The sequence below is a fragment of the Pelobates fuscus genome, chromosome 5 (genome assembly GCF_036172605.1).
Source record: "Pelobates fuscus isolate aPelFus1 chromosome 5, aPelFus1.pri, whole genome shotgun sequence".
Taxonomy (NCBI): Eukaryota; Metazoa; Chordata; class Amphibia; order Anura; family Pelobatidae; genus Pelobates; species Pelobates fuscus.
The window spans coordinates 188,146,288-188,157,065 of record NC_086321.1 but is presented as its reverse complement, the minus strand read 5'-3'; the positions used below and the strand labels follow the sequence as shown (position 1 = coordinate 188,157,065).

Here is a 10,778-nt window from a genome sequence, read left to right as displayed (position 1 = left end):
AATACCAAGTTGAGAGCAGAAGGACCTCCAAAAGCGGGAAACAAATTGGGAGCCTCTGTCCGATACAATTTGAGAGGGTATCCCATGTAGGCGAAAAATCTCCTTAGCGAATATCTCTGCCAATTCGGGAGAAGACGGGAGTTTAGGCAGGGGAATGAAGTGTGCCATCTTAGTAAACCTGTCAACCACGGTGAGGATAACAGTCTGTCTTTTAGAGATGGGTAGATCGACAATAAAGTCCATGGCCAAACAGGACCATGGTTTTTCTGGAACCTCCAAGGGTTGCAGGAATCCACATGGAAGCGTATGGGGTTGTTTGGTTTTAGTACAAACTTCACATGCAGCGATGAACTCCTCAATATCCCTCCGTAAAGCAGGCCACCAGAAGTCCTTAGAGATCAACGCGTAAGTTTTGCGAATACCAGGATGTCCCGCCATCTTGCTATTATGTAAACACTGTAAAAGTTCCAGTTGAAGAGCAGGAGGAACGAAATGACGGCCCGCAGGAGTCTGTTTAGGTGCTAGATGTTGCAACTTAATGATCTCGGCCAGTAATGGAGAATGAATCCTGAGATTCGTATTAGCAATGATATTGCATTTCGGAACTATAGAAGAAAGAACTGGTTCAGGTACAGTAGAAGGTTCATATTGGCGAGATAATGCATCGGCTTTAGAGTTTTTAGAACCAGGTCTGTAAGTCAGTACATAATTGAAGTGAGTCAGGAATAAGGACCAACGAGCTTGTCTAGAGGATAAGCGCTTAGCCTCCCCAATATAGGACAAGTTTTTGTGGTCCGTCAAAATCGTAATAGGGTGTAGGGTCCCCTCCAACAAATGTCTCCACTCCTTTAAGGCTTTAATGACTGCTAACAGTTCCCTCTCCCCGATGTCATATCTGCTCTCAGGCCCAGAAAATTTCTTAGAGAAGAAACCACAAGGGTGTAACGGTTTATCCACCCCTAACCTTTGAGACAGAACAGCCCCAACTGCTGTCTCAGAGGCATCGACCTCGAGCAAGAAAGGCAGAGTCGTATCAGGATGGACTAGAATGGGAGCCGAGGCAAAAAGTTCCTTGAGAGTCTTGAAAGCACCCAGAGCTTCCTTAGACCAGAACTTAGTATCAGCCCCTTGTTTGGTCATATTGGTAATAGGCGCAATGATAGAGGAGTATCCTTTAATGAAGCGCCTATAGTAGTTGGAAAAACCAATAAACCTTTGGATAGCCTTGAGTCCTTTGGGCAAGGGCCAGTCTAAAATAGATTGAAGTTTTACAGGATCCATTTTAAAACCCTCCCCAGAAATCACGTATCCAAGAAAGTCTACCTGAGACTGATCAAAACTGCACTTCTCCAATTTGCAATATAGACCATGTTGCAGCAGCTTGTGTAATACCTTTCTGACCTGTCTATGGTGAGTCTCAATCTCCTTAGAGTGTATTAGTATGTCGTCCAGGTAAACAATAACACAATCATGCTGAAACTCCCTAAGTACCTCATTAATCAAATCTTGAAATACTGCAGGAGCATTGCATAGTCCAAATGGCATAACAGTGTATTCGTAATGGCCATACCGGGTATTGAATGCCGTCATCCACTCGTGACCTTGCTGGATTCTCACCAAATTGTAAGCCCCTCTGAGATCTAACTTGGTGAAGATTTTGGAGCCCTTAAGACGATCAAATAACTCGGTAATCAGTGGGATAGGATAGGCATTTCTGACAGTTATTTTATTCAAGCCTCGGTAATCGATACAAGGTCTCAGCGTGCCATCCTTCTTCTTAATGAAAAAGAACCCAGCCCCGGCCGGAGAAGAAGACCTCCTGATGAATCCCTTTTCTAAATTCTCCCGAATATACTCCTCTAGAACCGAGTTTTCCTGAACAGACAAAGGATATACATGGCCCCTCGGAGGCATAGTGCCGGGTAGAAGCTTAATCTTACAGTCAAATGACCTGTGTGGAGGCAAAGAATCGGCATTCTTCTTGTCAAACACTGCCCTTAAGTCTAGGTAAAGGTCTGGTATTTGTCTTTCTGTGGACTGAGTAGGATTCTCCGGTATGTTAATATTAGCTAATGGAGAAACCTTGCACAAACACCGATCCTGGCAGCCCTGGCCCCACGAGAGTATCTCTCCTAACTCCCAATCGATAATAGGGTTATGTTTTTTCAACCATGGGTACCCCAGAACTATGGGAACGGAAGGAGACGAAATGAGCAGAAGAGATAAATTCTCCACGTGTAGGATACCCACATTTAAATTAATGGGTATGGTCTCACGAAAGATAACAGGGTCTAGTAGTGGTCTACCATCTATGGCCTCAACGGCCAAAGGTGTCTCCCTTAGCTGGGATGGGAAATTGTTCTTACTAGCAAAGGCTTGGTCGATAAAATTCTCAGCAGCACTGGAATCTATCAATGCCATAGCCCTTACTACTTCCTTCCCCCAAGTTAAGGAAACTGGTAGCAGAAGCCTGTGATCTTTATAATCAGGAGTAGAGGACAAAATAGAAACACCCAAGGCCTGTCCTCTAGAGAGACTTAGGTGCGAGCGTTTCCCGGGCGGTTAGAACAGTTCGAGAGTAAATGACCCTTGGCTCCACAATACATACACAAACCCTCTCTTCTCCTGTGCTGTCTTTCCTCCTCAGAGAGGCGGGTATACCCTATCTGCATAGGTTCAGTAAGCAAAGATATCGTGGAGTCAGGACTTGGAACAGCGGGAGCTAACCTAAAAGAAGGTCTCTGGTTCCTCTCTCGAGTGTTCTGTCTCTCTCTTAGACGTTCATCTATACGAGAGATGAACGAAATTAAATCCTCTAAATTCTCAGGGAGTTCTCTGGTAGCAACCTCATCAAGGATTACATCAGATAGGCCATTCAAAAATACATCCATATACGCCTGCTCATTCCACTTGATTTCTGCCGCCAGAGACCTGAACTCTAGTGCATAATCCACCAGTGTTTGGTTCTCCTGTCTCAGGCGCAACAGTAATCTGGCTGCATTAACCTTTCTACCTGGAGGGTCAAATGTTCTTCTAAAAGCAGCTACAAATGCGTTATAGTTATAAACTAATGGATTATCGTTCTCCCATAGTGGGTTGGCCCATCTCAGAGCTTTCTCAATGAGTAGGGTGATAATAAATCCTACTTTTGCCCTATCTGTAGGATAAGAGCGAGGTTGCAATTCAAAGTGGATACTAATTTGGTTTAAAAAACCACGACACTTCTCAGGAGCCCCACCATAGCGTACTGGGGGGGGTAATGTGAGAAGAAGCACCCACTGTGGCTACCTCTAGACCTGAACCGACAGGAGAAACAGGGGTATTACGTATCTCCTCTGGTGGGTTATTGGCACAAGCTAATAGAGCCTGTAGCGCAAGCGCCATCTGATCCATTCTGTGATCCATGGCTTCAAACCTAGGATCAGGAGCAGCCAGCTGACTGTTTGTACTCGCAGGATCCATTGGCCCTGTCGTAATGTCAGGATCGGGACAGGGATCCAACACGCAGAGTACAAACAGTAGCCAGATACGTATACCGGACCTTAGAATGGCCGGACTAACGTAAGTAGTACAGTATAGAATGGTCAAAGACAAGCCGAGGTCGAGGGTAACAGAAGACAGGTAAGCGAGAGACAAGCCGAATCAAGGGTAACAGAGATAAGCAGAGTAAGGTAAACAAGCCGGGTCAAAACCAAAAGGGATAATAGAATACACAAGCACTGAGTGACTAGAACAAGCTAGAACCACGACAGGGCAATGAGCTAATGAAAGAAGCTCTGTTAAATACCCTGTTCAGAGCAGTAACCACGCCTCCAAGGCGTCCTGATTGGTCCTGCAGCCATTGACTGACAGGTTGTTCCGGGGGAGTGTCCTGATGACTACTTCCTGCCTAGATGCTGTAAAAGGCAGTCACTCCCTCGCGGCCGGCCTAGCATGACCGGATAGACCGCGGGGAAGGGAGCCATCAGACCGTCTGGATGGAGGAACAGCTAAGTCTCTACCTCTTTCGGAGGTAGAGACCACAGGTACCCTGACAACTACTTCTTATTATTACTACTCTTTTCTAAGCTAGCAATCATCGATGGGCACATTTAAAGTAAACCTGTTAGGTACAGCTGATTTTGGTAACAATTTCAGAGAATGACAATTCCTTATTACTATTTACTAGAAATAAAAATATGAAACATGTGTAGTTTTTTATATTAAACAATGCTGTATTTGGAAAATATCGCACATAGAAATGGATGACTAATGGCACTCATTTTAGTTACTCAACAGTGGTCTATTTAATTTTGGAAATATTGCCTATCAATCAAGATAAAGTCTTAAATTCTGTGGAAAGTGCATATCTTTCAATAGTATTCTTAAAGCTGTGATAGAACTCATGTAACTCACATGTTCTGATTAATGATCACATAAAATATCAAGAGAAAGGATGCCATCTAGTGTCAGTTTAAGGTCTGTAAGAGAGATGATGCTGTACACGCTCCTAATGCTCTTTATTACTGTGTGATGAGGTGTCATCACACAGTGATACATTCCAGAGTCAGAGATTCTCAGTTTAGTGATAGTCATTGGAAACCGCTTGTTGATTTTGCCATAGTTATGGGTGAGACGCTCCTTCAAGCCAGTTAAATATTCAAATTGGGTAAACCCTGAGAAAGATAATGACTTGCTTGCCCAGGTTTCTGTATGTACCAAGCCATGTGAAAAGCTGTCACATCAGTACTGCTAGATCATACAGCCACCATGCCTTCATCTACTGCCAGTTCAGAAGGTGACTGAGTGACCTCCTGCACTGAGACCAAAACTTAAAGATAAAGATAACATCAGTATGTATTATTCTCACACCCATTATTTATCAGTGGTAATAAAAGTCATGCTGTGATTATGCTCAGTATATGTATTTATAGCTTATTTCAGTAATATCGGATTTAAAAAGAACTGTTCAAATTAGGAAGTGGCATAGCTTAATGAGGCATTCTTTGTGTATTTGCAACTACCGATATTAATATAACTTACAAACTACTGGGAGAAAAACAGCCAGGGACAGCATGGTGCAGTGCGTACTTCTTTGTTGCGGTGCCCTTTGTACAGCAGATTGATCTACAGGAACCAAAACTGATCTCAGGAGGCTGGGCACGTGGGGAAATATATAAATTCATGAAATTCATTACTCCAAAAGGACAGTAATATCCTAGCACTCAGAGTACACTGGTATCTAGCTAGTTTTGATTGAATAATTAATATTTAAAACAGTTAGCCTCAATGTATCACAAATCTACACAATTTAGGTGTGCATTAATTTGAAAAGTTACACATGTGCAAACGAAATAGAAATGCACACTTCATCCCTACAATCTCTGTGCAGCTGGGTGCGAGTAGAGTAAGAGACTGGGAGATCGATAGTTTTCCTTTCTCCTGTATTCTTCTTCTATATTTAGATGATTGCCTCTAAATATACAAAGGGTTCCTAGTACCCGTGTTAACTGGAGGACCTGTTCAGTATTTTATGGTCAGATGTGGGTATATTGATGGAAACAAATCCTCAAAAAGAGGAAATATCCCTTACCAGGATTTTTAATACTATGTTTACCTTACCAATTATTTTATAAATATGTATTTCTAAGCATCCATGGAAAGTGGCCCCTTGCTAGTAACCCCTCAACAAAAGTGTCCCTTTCTCACAAATAAATGACTAGGAGGCAGGTAGTCCTTACTTTCCTGGTGCTCCAGGAAAGTATCCCCTGTTCATAAATGCACACTCAGGTACCCCAATAACTGGGAACCTGTTTGTCAATACTTTTCACTTTCCATGAGGAGTTCCGAGGTGGTATTTGGCAAGCAGGGGCAGCTTTGTGTGCCTGAAATAACATTTTGACTAATACATGATGTATAGATTGTGCAGTACACTGATAGGCGCATTTTCCTGCCATTTGGTTCAGAGATCAAGTGAGAAAGTAACCAACATAGAGAAAAAGAAGAGTAGAAGTAATAAATTATATTTATATATAAATATAGATTTTTATATACATATAGATTTTTTACTGCTCCTCCTTTTCTACCATTTGTCACGTCTCTCTTAATCTGTGAATAAAGTCAACATTTAGGAGCTGTCCTCTTGAAACTAATCAACTTTTTTCCCATCAATCATTTGATGGATTGAAACTAATCATCTTTTTTTAGCTCCACAAGTGGTTGTTGCATTCATAATTAGTGTATGTTTGGGGTCAAGAAATCACGATCATCTAATCGGATGGATGAATTGCAGTTTATAATGATGTGAATCTACAAACCTACTGAGCTAAGCCCAGTGATGCTTTCAGCCAATGAGTTGGCACTTAGGTCAGGGCATCAAGAGCTTCTGTTTGAAGAGGAGGAGCATCTTAAGATGCCTGGTGAAACCCATGTAAGGTGTTGAACCATTCTTAAACAGTTTGACTACTTAAACAGTTTGACTGCTTATACTGAGAGGGTACCAGGGATGGATTGGATCACAATAATTTCAGTGTGCATGAGTGGTTATGGTATTTGGAATGTTCCAGGAGGTTGTTTTAAGCATTTCAGTGGATGGAATGTGAGGATTCTATTACTATGGTATGATAAGAAGGAAAGGGTAACTTAAAATAATTTTTTTTTTTTTTTTTTTAATTCTTTATTTTGGTAGTGCTTAGGTTCACATACATATATGTAACGCCACAACAGCGTAGAACTCGCTTACATTAACATTTCAGGGCATCGTGGCAAGTGAGAAAGAGCACATTTTTTGTTTTATAGAATAATCGAGCTAAGTGCATGAAAAAACAAACAGTGTTAGGGTAAAGCATGCTTAGTTAGTCTAATAGTAGAGTACGACTATTTATATAGCAGACTGGTCATTTTCAATATGGGTTGCATGAGAAGTGAGATTAGATATGTCAGTAGTTAAACAAGCTTATTATATAATTATATAGCAGTAACTGTTGGTCCTAAGGTACACCAGAGTGTGCAAGCTAGCCTGTCTACAGTTAATGATACAGTGATATACGTTAAGTTGGTATAGGTTACATGCTAGACATATTATATAGTATAGACCACTGGAGTCTGGCTGACTGCTAAACAGGTACTTATGTCCATGTAAGTCCATGCTGGAGAGGTGGATGGGCGAGAGCAGGAACAGAGATCGAAGATGGCCGCCGGGATCGCAGAGACACATCGATCATTTGCTGTAAGTGATGTCCCAGAAGCTGCATGGCATTTGTAGTGTGTGCCTCTGTGATGGTTTGGAGTGCCTTGAGGACGTCACTGGAAACGATGAGTCCAGTTAAGGTTTGCGGCTCCGGTCTGATGTCGCTGGTAGGCTTCAGGGGATGGTCCAGAGTAAAGGTATGCGGCAGGTACCGGCCCCTCTGCTTCTCGCCGTTCGGTTTGCGCCGGGCTGGGGTGAGAGTTGAGGTCTCGCTTTACCGGCGGTCTACGTGGGTGCAAGCAGTAGGCTGAGCGGTTGCGGGCAGCCGGCGGATCTTTGTGCCGTCCCGTACAGTGCCCGGAGGAGGAAGAAGGTCTCCCAGTTTCCAGCCATAGCGGAGGTGAGTAACAGATTGGTGTTTGATGGTGTATGCAGGCTTTATGCCTTCGCACCTGGCCTCCGCCATTTTGATTGTAGTGCTGGGGTTGCGGGTCTTTGCGGCCCAGTTACTGTGCTTCGTGGTGCTTGGATCCCGAGGGTGCGGACCGGGATCACCCCCCCGGTCCAAAGGGGGGGGCTTGGGGCCGGTTCCCCGCAGGTCCGACTCATGGCTGAGCGCTGATGGGCAGTCAGTGGGGCAGCGGCCGTCCACCCCCCTCACCGCCTGAGTAGGCCTTAAGGTGCCAATGAGGAACCCTCCTCCTGGGGACTGAAGCCCGTTTGGCCAGCCTCTCCCTAGATCCAGGGCTCTCTGCCCGCTGGGGGCCACCGGAGCTGGTCGGTTTTCTGCCCAAAGTTGCAATTTTGGTGCCAATCTGGGCCTAGTTTGCAGGAGCTGGTGTCTAGTGCGACCGTCCAGCTCGGCGGTCCGGCCCCGCCCCCAAAATAATTTGTTTTACAGTGGAATTTTATATAAAACAAACTCAATCACAACATATATTTAGATTCATGATGTGAAGGTATATTTTGAATTGGCACAAAAAAAAAGGAAAAAATAGGAACAAACAAGGCAATTATTGGGTACTTTACTAGGATTTAAGCTGACATATTTACATTGAGGGGAAATAAATTCCTCATGGGTTCAAGCTATATACAAACTTGTCTGTCTTTAGCTGTGAACTTTGTACTTCATGTTTCAGCTGTTTTTGTGCAGACATAGAGTGTCTTACTATCACTGTGTCGCTCACTGCACAGTAATACACAGCTGTGTCTTCCACCTTTGTTTTGTTGATATAAAGGTTTGTGGTGAGCTTCTCTTTATCTATAGTCATTATGAACCCCTCCTTGCTAGTAGCTGTTAAGGTCCCATAAGCGCAGATCTGCAGGGCAAGTCTAGGGACATATATGTACCAAGCTATTATGTGGTAGTTTTTTGTGGAGTGTTTACATTCCAAGGAGACAGCCTGGTCTTCATGAACTTCAAGTTGTGCAGGCTGGATCACCTGACTGTTACTCCATGCAACTGTAAAAAAAAAAAAAAAAGATATACATAACTATTAGTACAATATTTAAATATTACAGTTACAACAAAGATTAAAATGTTATTTAAACACTTGTTGCCCCTGTAAAGTAGTATGACAAACTTTACTATTAATTTAAATAATTAAATTAGATAGCTATTTTATTTGTTAACATCAGTCAAACTGGTATTTACAAGTTCTACAAATTAAAGCTATAATATCTCCAGCAGAGTTGAACACAATTACGTCTCCACATCTTTAACCATATCTAAGGGTTATGTACCTGTAAAACACAATGCAGAAATGAAATTCCAGAGGAAACATTGTGTTATGTGTTCTGTCATGCTGAACAGTGATATAGTATCTGGACAGAATTAAAATGTCTTTACCAGTACAGTGCTCTTGGCTCCACCCAGCTCTTCCTTATATGGATACCGAACATCTTAAAGCTGTGGTTATCTAAAGGATGTCTATCTAAGCAGATGTGTACTGCACATTGTGTTTTGTTTTTAGTAGCTTGTTTATGATCACCTAAGACAGGGATAGTCAACCTTCGGCACTCCAGATGTTGTAAACTACATCCCCCATAATGCTCTTACACCCATAATGCTGGCAAAGCATCATGGGAGGTGTAGTCCAAAACATCTGGAGTGCTGAAGGTTGCCTATGCCTGACCTAAGGCATTTGATGTATATGGTTTTCTATCTGTCATACAGCATACCATCTGTTGAGGTTCAATGCGGTTTGGAATTTTCTAACTATATAAACTAATATACCAATAACTTATTTGGAGGAAGTAATGCTGCTCCCAACTAGTAACATGGGAACGTGCAACAGGAATAAGAAGAAATTTTGATATCCCATGATTTTTAATATTATGTTTACTTAAAAATACTAAAAAAGGAAAGGCAGCTTAGAAAAGTAGATATTAAAACATAATCTTTATTACATTGTATATGATTAGAGAATCAGAGAACAATAACAAAGGGTACCAATGTAATAAACACCTAAATCGAATGGATGTAAAACCTATCCTGTCATAAACACAATTAATTTGGTGTAATGCTGATAGCAGTTACAGAGAAATCTAGACTTGCGGTTCCTACACACAAAAAAATGGTAAGTATACAAATAAGTGCTTACAGTGTAACATTTGTACAAATTTGTATTAGAATCAGACATAAAAGTAGCAGGAATGATTTTCAAAAATATCAACAGTCTCTGTGGCCACGAAGATAATTGTCTCTTGGTGGAAACACAGGCAAATAGAGTGTAACACAGGCAATGCAACAAGTCTACTGGTTTCACCAAATTCCTTGCTCTGAGCACCATAAAGAACAGAAGCTGCAATGCTTAATCTAACTCTGCTAGAAAGAGCTGCATTGCCAATGGAAGCTGCAGTAGAGGTTATTGCAGCATGAAAAGGCTGAGAGTCATCCATTGCCTCATAGGTGGGTCATCAAACTTAACAGACAAGCTGCTAATCTCAATACCCGAGGCTGGATACTACTAAAAGTGGTGGTGGCAGAGGTGCTCATAGTAGTGGTGGAAGCAGCAGTGAAGAAGGTGTACTAATGGCTGAGGAAAAGGTGTTCAGACTATCAGATGCCACGGCACTACTGCTGATATTGGATTGGGAAACACCTCCTCCCTATCCATCCTCAAGTTCGTCTTGGGATTAGGACATAACATTAATTATGTTGTTTTGTATCTGAAGATCTATATATAAAGACCCCAAAATCTAATATGCATTGGGACCTTTTCATTATACTTATTTGATTCATAATAAAGACCTTAAATTTAAAGACTTTGTCTGTCCAAATCTCTGCATACTGAGCGCACTCGGCCCAAATCTGTGACAAAGCAGGGCTTTCTTCACCTGTAAATATCACCTCTCTATAATTGTGAAGCACTGCAGAATATTTTGGTGATATATAAATGCTATTAAAAATAATATTTTTTCCTTCACCAACTAGAGATTATATACATGAAGTGAACTCAAATTAAACTTTACTGTCTAGTTTATTCTGATATGAAAAGATGGAGAAGTAGTACTTGAACTTTAGCTATTGGTCCTATATAAAGTGTTTGTATCCCATGCAAAAATCCTTCCCCAAAAGTGAATTTCTGAATTATTTTCTAAAATAAGG

At 41.9% G+C, this 10,778-nt stretch overlaps 1 gene segment (V, D, J or C); it reads right to left on the bottom strand.

Annotated features, from left to right (window-relative positions):
• On the bottom strand, window positions 1–10,069 carry LOC134612144 (T cell receptor alpha variable 4-like; the record flags this gene model as incomplete). The annotated part of the segment is given in 4 exon segments: window positions 1–25; window positions 2,216–2,226; window positions 8,338–8,630; window positions 9,937–10,069. Coding segments are annotated over 4 exon segments (462 nt in total), but the record flags the coding sequence as incomplete, so codon positions are not given.
• Window positions 10,070–10,778: the final 709 nt, after the last annotated feature.